General features: G+C 39.2%; 1 protein-coding gene and 1 long non-coding RNA gene across 5 annotated transcripts in view; both read left to right on the top strand.

Annotated features, from left to right (window-relative positions):
- The window catches only part of ATP11C (ATPase phospholipid transporting 11C), a 167,445-nt gene extending 158,272 nt beyond the window's left edge, over nt 1–9,173 (top strand). For 2 of the 4 annotated variants that reach the window (XM_032619973.1, XM_032619972.1), the window contains one exon: nt 6,579–9,173. In XM_032619973.1, the coding sequence (XP_032475864.1) occupies nt 6,579–6,641 (63 nt within the window). In that variant the 3' untranslated portion in view covers nt 6,642–9,173. Of the gene's footprint in view, nt 1–3,832; nt 3,938–6,578 lie in introns of all 4 variants that reach the window. The other 2 variants (XM_032619971.1, XM_032619974.1) reach the window with 2 other exon arrangements.
- A 1,502-nt stretch (nt 9,174–10,675) lies between these two features.
- Nucleotides 10,676–15,157, top strand: LOC116747588. The gene is made up of 4 exons (XR_004348077.1): nt 10,676–12,056; nt 12,141–13,029; nt 13,639–13,797; nt 14,917–15,157. It is a non-coding gene; the product is annotated as an uncharacterized LOC116747588 (long non-coding RNA).
- Nucleotides 15,158–18,425: the final 3,268 nt, after the last annotated feature.

The raw sequence follows: 18,425 nt of genomic DNA, 5'->3' as shown, positions 1-18,425 counted from the left end.
AGTTGGCCACATCAAAGAGGCAGAGGCCACTTCTAAGATAAAGGAGAAAAGAGTATTTTAATGACCAACAGTCTGGCATCCTGGGTGACTTCCTACTTTGTTCAATATCCCTTGCTAAGACATCGGCCTCATTGTAAAGAAACGCAAAGGACTCTTTTACACCGGGTCAGCCTCATACCTGACAGAATCCCTAATGGGGTAAAGTGTGTGTCCCGAGCTAGAGGTAGAAGATCCCCCTGACTTCATCCAGTAAGCTAGGGATCCTTTGCATGTAGAGCCAGAAATGCCTGTGGTAAGTAGACTGCCAGTGCTATCCTCCTGTGAGTCTTGGCAGCTGCTTTAAGAAGGGAACTCAGCAGTGGATAGAGAAAATGTCTATGGCATTTGAGAAAGATGCTAAACCATTTACATTTAACAATTATAGAAGCAGCCTTCTGTTGAATTCTATTCAGTTCAGCACACATTGCCCGAGGGTCGACTGTAAGCTAGCTGCTGTACTAGGTGTTAATCATTCAGAGAAGAATCAGATGTAGCTCCCTCTCACAAGGAGCTCTCACTCTAGTTGAGTTATAAAGGGGACTTATTTGGAACACTTCTGTAAGCAGGTATAAACAGAACAGTAGATTCAATACTATGGCTTGTAACACAGCTGGGCTATTTCAAGGTCCAAGTCACTACCTCCAGAAGCCTCCACCACAGCTGAGTTCTGTCATGATATTAGCATTAGAAAGAATTCTCTCTTCGAAAATAGGTTCCCCCACTCATTTAACTCAGGGGTAAATATTTTCAGACCCTTATTTTCAGCAATGTAGTTAATTCTTGAGCTAGAGTCCCATCATTAAGGATCATAGGTCTTTTCTTTAGCTTATAAACTGACAAAGCCTCATCGCCACGCTGCTGACAAGTATATGATGAAACTATCATGGAGCACTGAACAGTGGTACAGCAGATAACACTTTAAAGGAAATTTAAAGTTTAGGATTTTGGTATTTCAAAAAGCTGTGTCCCCTCTTAAGCATATTTCTTGGGCTGTCTCTTAATCAGTGAAATACACCTGGACCTTCTGGCCAACTGGTAAATACCAGTTCCCATTTCCAGCGGAGGAATGTTCCACATATCTTTATGTAAAGTTTTCCCGTGTAAACCACCATGATCTAAAGGAGGCTTGACTTTGCCTAGTAGACATGGAAACACTATAATCTAATGAGAATGGACCCAGCAACATGGCCATACCTTGCATGTGAGGTTTGCACAAACAAGAGGAAACATTCCATTACTCAGGGAGCTCTTTCAGAGTGGAAGACAGGAAAAGGAAGAATGTCAGGTGTCTGAGCAAAATTCCCAGAGAAAGCACTTTGGAGAATACAATTTATCCTTATAATAACAATGGTGACAATGATGATTACTGTTGCAATCCTGACAGTGTCACATAGAACCAAGAATTCTAAGGGTAACAGTCCTGTCATCTAAATTAGACAAATATAAAGTTGAATCCTAACATCGTGGCTGTTGAGGGGAACCTTTATGCATTGGCCTCTTTGACAAACTGCTACTTGAGCCAGTCAAAGCTCTCTAGATGACTGCAAAGGAATGTGGAAATTTCATACTGTTTTAGTTATCTCCCATCCTTCTCACCCTCCCCCAACCAGTTGCTAGCTGTATCAGTTTTTTTATTGCTTTAATCTTTCCATGCTCTCTGCTGCCTTCTGTACTTTCATATTTCTTTTGTTTTCCTTTATAAAGTAACCTATTAACCCCTAAAATGTCTACTTCTTAGAAATACTTCTATCTCTGACCGTTGGGAACAAGGTTTTGAGCACACCAAAATGTGTTTCAGTTACAGTCTTAAATAGATGGGCTTGTATTTTAAACACAGGGTGGGTGATTTGGTATCATGTTAATCTTGTTGCAAGGTTTTTGCCCACAAAATAGAAGACAGAGCAATTTAAAATTTTTTTTCTCAGAAACGAAATATTTATTTCTCTAGCTTTATCAATTGGTAATTTGCATGTTACCAACATGTCACCAACTGTATTTAAGGTAAAATGTGAACAGGAAAACATGTAGTTATGTTAAAATATATATGAATAAATAAAAATATTTGCCTTTATAAGTATAAATGTTTATTAGACTCTGTTAGATATATGTGTTACTTTAGCTGGTTTCTTTTTGTAAGTGTATCTCCATTAGCTGCTAAGGAGATAATATGGGTAATCTTGATTAGCAGAATCATTAAGCTCATCTGCATAGTTGACCACTCATCTTCTGTTTTGCTTGAGCAATACCAAAACCAAGTCTATAAATTAGCCTATAGCTTCAGGCACAGAAGAAGAAAAAATAAAACTAGCCTCTTAGGTTTTCTGATTAAACTGTAAGTTATCGATTTTTACTTTTTCTAAGTGTTTTAAAGGAAAAATTCATAGCTCTTCAGCCAACGCTTTTAAAGAGTCTCTGTAGGAGAAAAGGGGGAAACTGATCAAATTATGTTAGAATAAAGGAAGTTAAAGATTGGTTCAGAGGTGAACGGCACTGAAGTGTGGTTTCGCCAACAGTTTTTCCATTATGTTAGTTTTGATTAGGTTTTTAACCTGGAACTGCCCAAGGGCAGTCAGTCCCTTCATATTCCATCTGTGCAATTGGATAGGGGAGACAGTTACTTCAGTATAGACTGGTGATGGACCCTCAGCCTAGCTCTCTGACCAGTGGATTTTGAACAGTGTAAGCTACTGAGTTAATGATTAGAGATGAGCTTTATTTCAATGAGAAACATATTTTTAAATTACTTGATTCAAAATAGTCAGTTTTCCCATTAAGAAAAAAAAATTTTAATTGCTATACAGAGAAATAGTAGTTTGCTCATATAATAGACTATTCCTAACTCTAACTCTACTTTTACTTCAGAAAGTAACGTCTTCAAAACTAACGTCATTTCAACTTCGAATTCTCAAGGTTTCTTTTTAAATGTCTTACATTTCAGAGAATATTTACTTTTTTTTTTCTTTTTGGTTTCTGCATTTCTCTTTTTTCTACTGCAATTTTCCACCTTTTGTGCAATTGTGAACAAGGTAACGAAACGCCTCCCTTCCTCAGGAACATCTACTATCTTCATGCTTTCTCAAACTTCCAGCAATCACAGTTTCTCTTGGAGTGAATAAGGTGATTTCCTTTCTTAATGTACCAACTTGCTTGCATTCTCATTTGCTTGACATCATTTTCTGATTCTTTATGAAAAATTCTCATGACTCATCTTTACATCTTCTATTGATACTTAAGAATATTTTGTCATTTTCCTTTAATCATTTGCTCACCTTCTCAAATTGTCACACTGGAGAGAAAGTGATTTTCAAAAACTTGGACTGTAGGTCTGTAGTCCCATTGGTTCCTGGTGGCAGTAGAAGCCACAGTGTGTTACAGCTAGTCTGTTCACTAAGACAGGAATGTTTTGCACAAATTTCTCTTTGTTCAGTACACTCACAGTACCGGCACAACTCTCAGAGGTGTTCACCAAAAGGATGGTAAGGTTTACTAATCGAACCATATTGACTTCATCAACCGCATAACTTAACCAGTGTCATTTCAAAAACCCAAGTTTGCCACGTACTACTAATGTCTGTATTCTTCTACCATGAAAACAATTCAACTGGAGTTGGAGACTTTCTTAGGTCTTTAAATGTATTCATTTAAATGTTACGCATTTGCTGTAGTGTAATCATTTGTACTTTTGGCCAGAGGAGTAGTCTGTAGGAAATTATTTTTTTCTTCCTACATTTTTATAACCAGGTGGGTTAACCAATCTTCAAATGCTTTAAGTATCTTTACCTCACTATTACAGAGAAATCTGAGCTGTAAAAAGGCATCTGACTCATTATCCACCAGACCTTCAGTCAGACCTCTTCTTTTACGAGCATTCTCAGACGAATCTAATATATTGTAACAGGTACCTAGTGTTAAACAAGCGGGCTGGCTTTAAAGAAACAGATTAACAGCATTATAAAGAAAAAATGAAAATATCACTCTCTAAATTTTCTCTGCTGTTGGTGTGGTGAACTTTATACTATTCTTTGCAAAAATATAAAGATGCATTACTTGGAATATGGAGGAATACATATTTTAAATTTGCTAAGCCCCCAAATAAAATTTTAGGCATTTTCCAGAACTGAAGGGCAATACAGTATATTTAATTTATAAGGGGCATGTTGTCATGACATCATGTGAAAATGCATGTTAATACTGATTAGGAAATATAATTTTGATTTTAAAAGATGATTTGGAAAAATTGAAAATAAATATTCCAAAATTGCATCTGTATAATATCAAGTCAGTTTTAGCACTGCATGTTCTTTTGGGAATTATGTGAAAATAATTCAATGTGTTTGTACTTCCATGTGCTGTGTCTGTGTTTCCAGGTATATATTTAATGTCCTTGTAAATGTCTGATCCCCAAGTATATGTTAATGAACCAATCTACTGTAATCACTTTTTGTACTGTCAAGTTTTATTCCAGCTAAATGTTTCAACTTTCAGAGGTAAAACCTTTCCTAGCCATTCAGGGGGATGCTAGCCTAATCATATAGAATGCTTCATAATTTTTCCAAAAGTGAGTGAATTAATTTTATAACATTGTTTCATTTACACCCCCAAAAAAAAAGATTTGGAGGGAATTGATATGCCATGGGAGGAATCCTTGAACTCAGAATGACTCCTCTACGAGTACTCTGTTTCCCACTGCAGGGGCCTCTGTCACCCTAGACCTTTAAAGGTCTTTTATCCATCCATGGGAATGTAGAATAATTCATAAATGAGGTTTACAAGCTTGTCAGCTTGGAAACAACTCTATATGGCTTAGGGCAGGGCTGTCTTTCATGCCCACATAAAAATGAATGATCATCATGAATGACAGTTGCAGGTCAGTTTGCTGTGATGCTAACAACTGTGAGTCCACCTCATAGGCCCATGTTTTCATCATCTGTCAACTTCCCTACCCTCCAGCAAAGAATAAAAATTGAGCTAATGGATTGAATCCATTGGTTCTTCTATCTCCTACTGTTCATCACAGTCTGCATCTGCAGTGTTATTTTGGAAGCCAATTCATTTTGTCTCAGTCTACATACATCCTTTTACCCATTTGGAGTGACTCACCTGCTTATGTTGTCCCTCAGTAATGAATCTGCTTCCCAGTAGCCTTCAAAGTCTTTGACTGTTTTGTTCCAGATAGCCTTGTCCTAAGCTGTGTGATGCATCTTAGCTATACTGTTTCCAGTGAATTTTGTATCCCCCTGGATTGCTTGCCTTAGCTTGGTCTGTGGTTTGGGAGACTAGGCTGGGTAGCAGACACTGCTACTGCTTTTGGTCTCTCCAGGGCCTTAACTCCTACAATGCCTAACACAACTGAGGAAATTTTTTTCAAAAAACGATTGTTTTATTTTTAATGTAGTTATTTCTTCTAGGAATATATTTTCATGTGACATTATTTCTTCTCCAAGGAAAATATTTGGCAATTAGTTTAGCCACCGAGTTTGTCCCTTGGTTGATAAGGGAACTGCCTGACTCCTTTTATAAGTTCTCGATGTGAATGGCAACCTTATTTTGGTTAGGGTCACCCTGACCCTGCTACCTGAAGAAATAATATGAGAAAATGGAACATCAAAAGGAATGGAAGGTATTCTAAAGAACTTCTAGTCCAAGTATGGCAAGGAAGGTGCACCTAAAGGGGGAGAAAATAGTACACCCCTTAAGGCCCTCCACTACTCAGGTTTTAAAAAGTTGGATTTTTGAGTGGAGAATCAAGGGTCAGGTTGACTCCCTTGATGTAGGACTTCCACTTCTCCACATACCTGATTTATACTCACTGATCAGTTGCCCTATCATGCCCCATCCTGATCATAGCATGTGATAGTGTTTAGAGGACAAAGAAGAATCTACAGATTTCTTAGGGAGATTTCTGTGGTTTCCTTTCTAAAAAGATGATGAATAAGAAAAACAGGAGTCAGTTGACTCATAGATACATGATCTACCAAAAAGAAAATTAACTTCAATATTACAGAGAGGAAACATGTTTCCTTAAGTAAAGGAAAAGTACTTTCATAACAGTCTTTCAAAACAATGTATCTTTAGACTTTGTGATAATTAACAACCAAAAAACAGTTGATGCATTCATTCGACATGTCCTGAGCATCTGCTGTGCGCCAGACACTGGGCTAGGTGCTAGAGATAGAAAGTTAAATAAAATGTCCCTGTTTTCATGTCCCTTCTGTCCCTCACAGACTAGAAGGGATCTTAGTGAGCTAAGCCTCTGCTGTCCTAGTGGTAAAAGTTCTTAAAAGAACCCTGGAGCAATCCAAAAGCAAAAAGCAAGTCTGAATCTATTCAGCTGACAAATGAATAAAGGATTCAAAATTGGTTATTGTGTCACTTTTTTTTTCCCTGCATGTGAATAAAACTTGGCAGCTTTGTTAAAACAATTGTTTTATTCTCATAACAAAATTTACTACTTGATTTATTTTTGAAAATGCTGAACAGGTGGTTTTACATTATTATTAAGATAAAACTTTTAACTCTGTGTATTTTAAATCTTTCAGAATCCGAATCTTGAACTGCCTATGTTATTGTCCTACAAGCATATTGACAGTGGTTACAGCTAAAAGAAAGCATGAAGAAGCAACTACAAAAAGTTATCATCTCAGGATACTTGATATGCAACAAACTAAACCACTATCTTATGTCTAAGGTTCAGAGTAAATGTCCACTAAGATACCAAATGACTCTCTTAAGCATTTACAGTTATTGTAAGTAGCCGTTATGGCCAAAGCTCTAAGTTACGAATTATATGAAGGTTGAAAGCAAGAATATTTAGGATTTCTGGCTTTAGATAGAATAAAATAACTACCAAATGGGTGCTCTTTTAACCCATGAACTCTGAATGGATTTAAATACAATAGTATAAAGTAGAAGTCATGCAATGGGAATGAATAGATTTTGCTAATATTACTTTTTTTGCCTGGCAGAAGAAATAGGCAATTTAGATCACATTTCTTGTTCCTGCTGAATGATAATGTTAAATTATTTTTTTCAACATATGAAAGGAATACTTGAAAATATAAGAGGACTAAATCAGTGCATCAGATAGTAGTTAATCCTTTCTGTTCGCCCACGTGCTAATTTTGTCTTGATAGAATATCCTTGCCAACAAATAACTTGAAAGGTGGAAAGAATGTTAACGCTGGGTATTTTTGCAAAAATCAAAAGAAATTATTTATTTTTGTTCTTCTGGATTACACTTAATGAGTGTAAGGCTACTAGATTTGAAAAGAAAGCATTTCCAATCGGTAGCTCCTCAAAATAGTTAAGATATAATAGATTTTTCCAATATTAGTTTTACTGGGATCTGAGGCAAGATGGGCAGAACCACAGTTACATAAAAATAAAGGCCATTCTGAACATCAGTCTTTTATCATTTTTTTTGTGGAGAGGAAGGAAGAATAGCTTAATTTCAAACTGTTAATGGTTTTTATTTGAAAGAGGTTGCATCTGTGCATATATGCAGCACTTTTTTTTTTTTTTAACTTGCCGATTTGGGAGGAGGAAGGGTCCATAGCACAACTCTGAACATGAATGTTGTCTCTCTTAGCAAACTTGGCTAGAGTAATGGTCTAACTCTAAACCACGAGATTCACCTTGGTAAAGTCCTTGACTTACTGGACTAGAGGGAGGTTTTAACCTCCTAAGGAGTTCACCTAAAACATATAAATGTGGTGTGTCTTTATTAAATGTTAAAATTATACACACGCTTTTTTTGGATATAAGTGACTACATTTGACTACTAGATTGGAAATGGTCTTTTAAAAGGTATTTTCTTACCAGTTTCCATTCTTGGTTGTCTTCCTGGCATGCCTGTACTATTATTAGTTTTTATATTGTACCTTGATTTGGAGAAGTAAGTATTAGATTCAATCTATACCAGTGTATTTATAAAGTCCATATGGCACATTTGATTCTTCCATTTATATTTTGTGTTAATGTTTAGGTGTAATTTTTCTTAAATTTTAGAAAGGACATAATTTCAGTTGTCAGAAACCATTCCATCATTACTGACCTTTTTTCATTATTTCATTTGTTCTCATATATCAGTATTATTTTTGAGTATTTTGTTAGGTGCCATCACACCTTCCTAAGTGTGCTGTGTTCTAGTAGCCTAGTATTTGGGGCAGTCTGCTGAAAAGCAAGTCAATATATTCTTTACCTATTCCAAAGAGCTAAAAAATCAGACCCAGGAAAGTTTTCGATGTTTTGTTGTTGTTCTCGTTTCTATAGTTGTTGCTGTATTGTTATTGTTGTTTTACGTAAGAATTATAAGGACTGTGAATACAAAGAGCCGACCTTAATTAGAGAGGCTTGTTTAATGCAGACCATGGAGATTTGACATGATCAGAATATCTAGGGTAGTGGAAATATAACTGGTGGCATGTGAAATTCCTTGCATCCTGGAAGAAAGACAAGGGGGATTTAGAGTTGTGTCTAATAAGCTACACATTACACTGCAGCTCAGATTCATGACGGCAGTGATGTGTAATATCATGGCCTAGAGCCTTGAGAGGGACCTGACTTTATTTTTTGAAAGATATTTTATTAGTGAGCAAAAAAATTGGTTAGCGTGGGTTTAGCAGATGGAATAACTTGAAGTAAGCCATCCAGTATTCCTATCACTACAATCTAACCACCTTATTTTGTGTCAGAGAAAGGGGTAAAATGTAATAATAGGATCATATACCCATCATTTGAATAATTTCGAACTACAAAACGTCCTTGTAGTTTTCACAGCTGTTCTCCACTGTTTGAGGATGTTACCTACGAAACTGAAAACATAAATTCCCTATCTACCACATTTACACCAGCAACAGTATAAAATACAAGCCTAAATTTGCAAAATCCATAATAATTTAGTGATGGAATTTTTTAATAACATGCAGTATATAAATGTAGATTTTATGCAAGTGTTGACGAAATCATTTTTCAGCTTGCAAAATGGGACTGCAATATTACATTTTTCACTTCAGCAATTTTTTACATCGTTTTTGCTTTCTATAATGAATGTGAATGCCATCTTTTATGAATGCAACTTGCCTTTTTCATTACAGAAATTTTGTTTGATGTAATCAATAAACTTTGGTATGATATGATTGATATTTTTAGCCTCTTTTTTGGGAAGGTCTGTCTGACGTAAAAGTAATATGGAAGCAATGTGGTGATGGGCAATAAGTTTCTAATTTCCTCTTTGCCTGTACAATTCACAAATGACTGACCATTTCTGCATACGTTCAACTAGCACTTGAGGGCAATACCTAATTTGGGGAGTTTCCGATATTTGTGGGAGTTTTGAATAAGGCTGTATCTGGTTGCTGCATACGTAAAAGTCCAGCCAAATCAGCAAATACGTATTGAAAGTCTGCTGTGTGCTTGGCAGTGCTCGCTCATTGGAGGTTGTACGATACATGGTCCCTGTCTGCATCCCATTGAAATCATTTGATTCTTAAGTACCCAAAGATACAGAGATTTTACAATAGTGTGTGTTTACGCCAAAGGTGTGTGTGTTTACGCCAAAGGTGTGTGCGTACACCTTTCTGTCCCTCGCTCCCCTTCCCCTACACCTCTCTCCCCCTCTCCCCATCCCCCTTCCTTCCCTGTGTCGTTGCTCAACCTGCATCTGAGGCCTTGTGAAAGTCCTTTTCCTTGAAAAACCCTGCCCTCCTTGACTTCTAAGAAACTAAAGTCTCCACTGTAGCTGGTTTCATTACGTTTTTACACCTCAGTCTCTATATTTTTGTAGTCTTTTAATCCTGTTAGTCTTTGACCTACATTTAGAGCATTTCCTCTTTTTTTGTTGTTGTAAAGTGGGAAATGTGCTATATCTGGAGGTAAGACCTGAGTTAAGTTTCAGCTTTGCCACTTGGAGCCATTTCCCTCTCAGTCCTCTTCTCGCCTATAAAATGGTGTCTTGGGGGTGAAGGGTGATCAGATGAGGTAAAAGATCATGATTGCTTTGTAAAATGTCATTTGCTAGTCAGCTGAATGCATTGCTATTTTTCTGTTAAGGGGTTTTGTTGTTGCTTTGACATTTTTAATGAATAGTTGTCATTTACCAAATTTTCATAGATATGTCTTAGATTCTTTCTACCTTCTTGGAATTAGTCTGTTCAGGTTTCCTTCCCTTCCCCCATCCAGCCTATTAAGACGCTGCCTCACTGTGGAGTCTGCCCAGGATTGGCCAATAAAGTAAGTATTGTGAGGGGCTGAGTGGTTTGGCCCCTTCAACAAGAAGCACATGCAAAGGTTAGGGGCTGAGGTTATCACTATGGTTATTCAGTGAATGTGTCCGCAGCTGAAGTGCTGGATGCATACTAATGAAGCTTGAAAGCCTGAGTTGTGGGAATAGTTGTCAGGAAAATGGGGGGCTTAATTATTTCACAACATTTTTTAATTAATTTGACACGTATTTCCCAGCAACTGACGGGTAAGGAAGTGTGGCCTCAGTTCCTAGTACGTGGACCTACTGTGGACCAAGTAAGTCCTCATCTCATGGGCTTAGGAGCAAGTGCTATGAGCAGGCCTCTGGCTGAAAGAACAGTGCACCTCTTGGTGGAGCAGAATGCCTGCTAGCCAAAGGTCTTTGGCCCTGGCTCTTTGGGTGGAGAGGTGCAATGGATGTTCATAGCTAAAATGCCTGCTGCTTCTTTGATCTCTTCATCAATTTGTTAGGATATATTTCCTACCAGTAAAACCACTAAAATCCCAACTCCTCATATAAGCTAACACTTAGATAGCATTTACTATGTGCCAGGCACTGTTCCAATAACTTTACATATGTTCGCTCCTTTAATAATCCCGACAACCCTATGAAATAGGTATTAACATTTCTCCATCTGACAGATAAGGAAACTGAGTCACCAGCCAAGGTCACACAGTCTGGTAGAACCAGAATTTAAACCCAGTTCTTCTGACTAGGGTCCAGGCACTTAACCAGGACACTGCATTTCCATCATTATATCACCTTTGATGGCCTGAATAAATAATCACAACATTAATGCAAAATGTTAATGTCAGCTATGAGACAGCATCAGACAGATCCAAACTGAGGGATATTCTACACTTTAACTGGCTTGTAATCTTCAAAATTATTAACATGATTAAAGACGAAGACCCAGAAATTCCCAGATCAAGGAAATGAAGATGACATAACAAGTGCAGCGTATGGTCCTCAGTTGGATCCTGGACCAGAAATTGGACATTAGTGGAGTAATTGATGAAGTTTGACTGTGGTATATAGGTTATATCAATGTTAATTTCCTGATTTTTGAAATTGTGCTGTGATTATATTTGGGGGGATCTGAGTGGAGAGTGTATGGGAATTCTTTGTACTATTTTTGCAACTTAAGTCTGAAATTATTTCAAAATTATAATTTGAAAAGTAAAGCTAAAACATAATGAAGCATACAAATATTAATGGGAGAGGGCATTAAATTGAGCTGACTATAGAAGACTGAAATATAATTTATTAACAAATATCTGCATAGCACTTTACAGAATGCTTTTGCATACCTCATTTAATCTTCACAACAGCTCTGTGTAGAGATCATTAAATTCCAGATTCTTAAAGATAAAGAAACTGGGACTCAGGACTTCCCTGGCAGTCCAGTGGTTAAGACTCTGCGCTTCCACTGCAGCGGGCATGGGTTCCATCTCTGGTCAGAGAACTAAGATCCCACATGCCACGCAGCCAAAAAAACTAAACGAACAAAAAAAGAGAAAAAGAAACTGGGGCTTAGATAAGTTAATTATCTTGTCCCTGGTCCCTCAGGACTGAACCTAGGTCTGATCCACGTGTTTTCCCCTACACTGCACTGCGGTTTGTCTAGGATTCCTAAAGCATGTCCTGCTGGAGTCTACAATCATTTAAAAGAAAATCTTTCTGCAGTCATTTTTCCTGTAGGTTCATCTGGATACGTCGGTCTACCCCAGGTCAAACCATGAATGAGACTCATGCCAATGCCCTTAAGGTTGAGGTGGGTGCCCTCAGAATGCCCTAGGCCCAGGTTTTCCCTTCCATCTAATTTGATGTTGAACTAGGTTTCCCTCATGTTTTTCAGGTGGTTCCCGAGGCAAGTTTTATCCTCCTAAACCAGCTTCCCCCTATCTGAGTGAGAATACAAGTAGGCTCCTTCAATTTAATAATGAGGCGTCAGGCTAGCCACCTGGTATCTAAAATATGTACATCGCTTAAAGTAAGAATGTGGGAATGTTGCCGGCAATCTCCATCTCAAATTATTCTACCCCACTCCTAGCAAAAGGCTGGCTGAGATGATTGTTGTTCAGTATTTCCCAAACTGGGTTGTATGAAGCATTAAGAGTCCTGGGAAATGTTATTAGAAAGTCCTTGAAAAAGGGGGTTCCCTGGTTAACTAACTTTGGGAAGTTCTGTGTATGATTGCCCTAAGTTACAATGCATACTAGAACATTAAACTCTATGAGAGATCTAATATTAAACCCATTTGACTTCTTTTAACCCACTATGTTCCAAACACTGGACCAAGGAAACCTTTTTGCATAGATCACCTAATAACAAATCGTCAGACACCAGTTTTCCATGGAACACTCTTTCTTCCCCACTCAATTGATGGAGTTCATTTTCATGATCTGAGAAAGATGTAAATGAAGACAGTTTTCAAGGCAAAAGCCTCAAACTCCAAAGTAGAAAACAGAGACCATTCCATGTATTTTAAATGGAGGGAACTTAAAACGGGGAATTGATTACACATGTGATGGCAGAGGGGCACAGCCAACTGGGGCTCTTTGTAAAGCAGCCCAGAGATTAGAAAGAGTAGGAGGCCAGAACCACTCAGGCTGAGGGGACGAAAAGAAGGTGGCGATCCTGGATGCTGTGGCCTGGTCACTTGGCAGAAACAGGAATCCTGGTGGACCTACCTGGAGCAGCTGGAACAACAGCAGACTCAGCCACTGTTAAAGATGCAACCTGAGGTACAAACACCCTGGCTTCTGCCACCTGCCCCCAAGCCTCCAGCCAGTGCCTGTCACTGGCTGGACCCAGGTGGAAGCCAGCCATCTTGGGAAACAGCTTGAAGGGAGTCACTCCCCATCCTCACAGAATAGAGCAGAGCTGGGAAGTGCGAGCAATGCATCTAATCTGAACTCACTTCTGTAATATATTTAGTGTGATGCATACAGATGAAAACTTTTATGGATGCATAGCTTAATGGAAGTAGAAGGCCCTTGTATAATAGTCTTCTCAATTAGTAATAATAGACACTTAAGATTAAACACTAGAGCAAAATGAAGGAGTAAGCATATCTAGATAAGTTCACCTACATCATATTCAAAATTTAAAATTCACAAGGGTCTGGATAAAATTGCAATATTAATTGCAAAGGGAGTAATTTTCCCTCTTCATGTTCCTGCCTCCGCCCATAAAATAGGAACTCTCATCCTCCCTGAAGCATGTGGAGCGAGGTTTCTGTCCCTCTCTCCACCCACTCGAGTACTAATGGGTGAGCCTGGAGAAGGGTTTATTCCGTGTGCGCGTGCACACACGTGTGTGTGTTTCAGCCTGCTCTGCCCCTTCTCTTTTAGAGCTGCCAGCTTCGAGTCTGCTGGTGTTCTTTTCTCCATCCCTGGATCTTCTGTGCAGTGAGCTCACTGGGGACAGGGAATCATACTGGAAGGGTGAAGGGGTGGTTTCAGTTTTCCAGCCACTGAAGTCTTTGACTACAATGGATAAATTCAATTCAGGTATGTCATTTCCACTGCAAGCTAAGCCAAGTTTTAAAATGCAACTTTGCAAATAATAGATGGCTATCTTGACTGCTTCAGGCACTTCTGTGTTCTTAACGCCTAGAGCAATTCTGGGACCATAGATGCTATTTAACAAACACATCATAAATGAGCAAGTGCATTTTATCTGATTGATGCCTGAGCCTATTTCTCAACTGGCTTGAACTCCCAAGGGAGAGAGAGATGACAAGATGGGGGAGGAGTGTTTTTTGCATTTTGCCCTTTACGTTCTCCATATTCAAACAGATAGCCAGCTCATTACCTTAAGCAGTATATAGTACCAGGAAAACATGAAACAGCCTGCACAGCTTTTGGCTGTGTTGCAAAGGCAGATCATTAAGAAGAATGTAGAAGGTTTGCAGAGAAGAGGGCAAAGGGGAGTCATGAGCAGAGAGTGTCTTGGGGAGGAGAAATGAGGAGGGGGCCTTTGAGTGCAAAGAGCAGGCAGAACCTATGTTCTTCTGCAGAACAGCACCTACAGGGTAACAGCAGGAACAGAGAGGACAACAGCCGGGTGCCTCTAGGGAGACAGGATCCTAGCCAGCCAGCCTTGGCAGAGACTTCCAAGCCTCCACATGGCAAGAGCCAGGAGAGCTTCTGGCTGTGGGAGACACTGTGTAGATTGGGATGATGGACCTCTCGGGTATAAGTGTGGATGATGACTGAGGACCAGACAGGTGCCCTTGTCCATCTCCGACACCTTGACACAGCATTAGCTCCAACAACCGTAGAACAGCCCTGAGGAGGGGGACCCATGGAAGGACAATTTGCATTCATTCATTCATTTGCTCACTCATTCATTTATTTAGGCATCCTGGCAGGAGGGGGACTAGACAGGGTTAGAAATTGAATTTACTTTTCAAATATATTTGTTGAACGCCTCCCCCTGCCTTTGCTACATTTCCTTAACAGCTGCCTTTCACATTGTTTTTAAGCATTATCTCTTTCATCCTGCACTGTCAGTTTCTACATAGTTAGATTTTCCAGATAACAGCAAGTCACTCATTTAAGCATCAGAACTTTTTCCTTAGTGGAAATCTTTTTACAGTGTGCTGCACTCTTCTCTTCCATATGCAGAGGCACCGGATACCACGTCACCTTCTCCTGATGACACTGGGTCATTTCTGGAGTTCCAGCACAGTGCTGGGCAAGAAGTGCCGTGGTTCCCACGTTTGTGCGCCTCCGCATTGCATGGCTTTAAGAGGATATCGGATTTCTTTCTATAGTCCTGGCACCTCCCTTGAAGCTCTCACCATCAGCTATTAGTTTTCTATGTTTTGTTTTGTTTTGTTTTTGCGGTACGCGGGCCTCCACTGCTGTGGCCTCTCCCGTTGCGGAGCACAGGCTCCGGACACGCAGCCTCAGTGGCCACGGCTCACGGGCCCAGCCGCTCCGCGGCATGTGGGATCTTCCCGGACTGGGGCACGAACCCATGTCCCCTGCATTGGCAGGCGGACTCTCAACCACTGCGCCACCAGGGAAGCCCAGCTATTAGTTTTGCTATGTGTATAGGTCCACATCTACTCTCTACCTCTTAACTTCCCCCACCGGTTTCTTTTTAAATTATAACATGTAACCGACTAGAGGGCTTCCCTGGTGGTGCAGTGGTTAAGAATCCACCTGCCAATGCAGAGGACACGGGTTCGAGCCCTGGTCCTGGAAGGTCCCACATGCCGCGGAGCAACTAAGGCAGTGCACCACAACTACTGAGCCTGCTCTCTAGAGCCCGTGAGCCACAACTACGGATCCCACGTTCCACAACTACTGAAGCCCACATGCCTAGAGCCCGTGCTCCACCACAAGAGAAGGCACCGCAATGAGAAGCCCACGCACCGCAGCAAAGAGTAGCCCCTGCTCACCGCAACTAGAGAATGTCCACATGCAGCAACGAAGACCCAATGCAACCAAAAATAAAAAATAAGTAAAATAAGTAAATTTATTTTTTAAAAAAATGTCAGAGTCAGGTCTCATGTTTTTAGTACAGTTCAGCAGGATGTGTATTCGTGGGAGAACTTCCACTCAGGCTTCTCCAATAATTAAACTCATGTGAGCCGTCACAGGACAGATGGTTGTGCTATTTAAAACAAATTATAACCTTTAAGGACGAACATGTACTATTGAAATCTAAATATAAATTTGCTTTGAATTTTAATTGAGTAGTACTATTGTTTAACAGGTAAAATTGATGTGAAGACTTCAGAAAGTTTTTTTTTTAATTTCTATTTATTTATTTATTATTTTTGGCTGTGTTGGGTCTTCGTTTCTGTGCGAGGGCTTTCTCTAGTTGCGGTGAGCGGGGGCCACTCTTCATCGCGGTGCGCAGGCCTCTCACTGTTGTGGCCTCTCGTTGCAGAGCACAGGCTCCAGACGCGCAGGCTCAGTAGTTGTGGCTCACAGGTCTAGTTGCTCCGCGGCATGTGGGATCTTCCCAGACCAGGGCTCGAACCCGTGTCCCCTGCATTGGCAGGCAGATTCTCAACCACTGCGCCACCAGGGAAGCCCCAGGAAGTGTTTTTTAATAAAGTAAGAATACCTCTTAAATGACAAAAATATTAGGCAAAAATTCTTTATGTAATTTGTCAATATTCCTGGAAGCCTTTGAAAAGCCTTTTTCTGACATTTAAATTATCTGTTCTATTGAATAATTTTGGAACCAGAAAGGGATGACAGATTTTTATCTTGTTTTCTTTTCATGCCTTAAAGTTGGCCTGTACATAAAATTTAAATAGCAATTTTAACTTTTTTGTCAATCACTGAAGTGTCATCAAGGCTGTGAGTAACAATGACCCTTCTTTTGGTTATAAGAAATCTTCTGACCATTTGATTGAAAACAGTGTCTAATCCAATGTTTAGATTTCAGTGGTTTTTTTTTTTTCACTTTGATTATCCTTGTGGTATTTAAAATGCAATTTTGTCTATTTGGAATTTTTCATGATAGAGGTACGAAAGAACACATCGTGCAAATGTAACCTGTTAACCTTATTTCATGAGTAGTTTGATACTGAAAGCCAAGACATATTTTTTCACACTTATTAAAAAACTGTTGCCAGTGGGAAATGAGTATACTTTAAGGCTTAGTAAAAAAAATATTCAAAATTATAAACAGTATGATCATGGTTCTGAAGAACCTAGGGGCAAGACAGGAATAAAGACGCAGACCTACTAGAGAATGGACTTGAGGACATGGGGAGGGGGAAGGGTAAGCTGGGACAAAGTGAGAGATTGGCATGGACATATATACACTACCAAACGTAAAATAGATAGTGGGAAGCAGCCGCATAGCACAGGGAGATCAGCTCGGTGCTTTGTGACCACCTAGAGGGGTGGGATAGGGAGGGTGGGAGGGAGACACAAGAGGGAAGAGGTATGGGAACATATGTATACGTGTAACTGATTCACTTTGTTATACAGCAGAAACTAACACAACAATGTAAAGCAATTATACTCCAATAAAGATGTTAATAAATAAATAAGAACAGTATGATCTCAAAATGACTGGGGGAATGTCATAAAATTAACCATGGTGGCCACCGGATGATGTCATTAATGCTGGGTTTTGCTTTTCTGTTTTTTTATGCTTTTCCATAGTTTGCAAATCTTCCACAATGAGCATGTATACTCTCATAATAAAAAAAAAAAGCAAACACAAAAAATAACAAATAAACAGTTATTCTCCAAGAATAAAAGTGTCCCATTTCCGAGGTAAGAGCTTTAATCTGAAGTCCTATTTCAACTCTGTCAGTGAAGCCTTTCTGTTTGAATACTGAAATACACATTGTGGATCCATAAAAGCTGCTCATTTGTGCAAAACATGGTGCAACTGAAGTGCTATGCAGAACACCAGGGCTGTGATATTTCTGTTCATTTGCACGTTTATTTTCAAACACAGCAAGCTTACATGATACAGTAACTGAGGACAGCTTGCCTGTGAATTACAGTGATGTGAGTGATGCACTTTGAGTGTCTCTCACCGTCCATCTTCTCTCTACCCTTCTCCAGCTTCCATACGGCAGCAGGCAGTGTGGTGCTGTTCTAGTTCCATTCTCTGTGCCCTGGTTTGAGAATACGATGATACTACAATGCCAGTGAATGTTCACTGTGAGTTTGAGAAAAAGAGGTGACAAAAATTTAAATGCATGATCCTAGATATCCTAAAAGAATATTTATAAGATGACAAATTAATGAGTAACTTTGTACTTTCAGCACAAGAAACAAACCAAGAAGCCAATAAAACCCGTAAAACTATTTGTTCAAATGGAGAAAAATATCTACCATGATTGTATTGTAAGAATAATTTTGGAAAGATAATTTTAGAAGATCATCACATTTCAGGCAAAAATCCATTTGGGTTGACCTGATGTTTTCCTAATTTAATAAGAGTATTATTTTTTCTGATTATATATGATGATGCATTGTCAAAATTAAGCAATACCTAATAGGATGTCATGTAATATCCCACCACACTCCTGGTAACCACGTTCTTCAGACTCTCTCTATGCATACATACACACATAACATGGATATATACACACACACACATATATGTATGTATAATTTTGTATAAATTGAACCATGATATACACACT

Source organism: Phocoena sinus, chromosome X (genome assembly GCF_008692025.1).
Source record: "Phocoena sinus isolate mPhoSin1 chromosome X, mPhoSin1.pri, whole genome shotgun sequence".
Classification (NCBI taxonomy): Eukaryota; Metazoa; Chordata; class Mammalia; order Artiodactyla; family Phocoenidae; genus Phocoena; species Phocoena sinus.
Note: the sequence above shows the minus strand (reverse complement) of the source record. Positions and strands in the feature narration are given on the sequence as shown.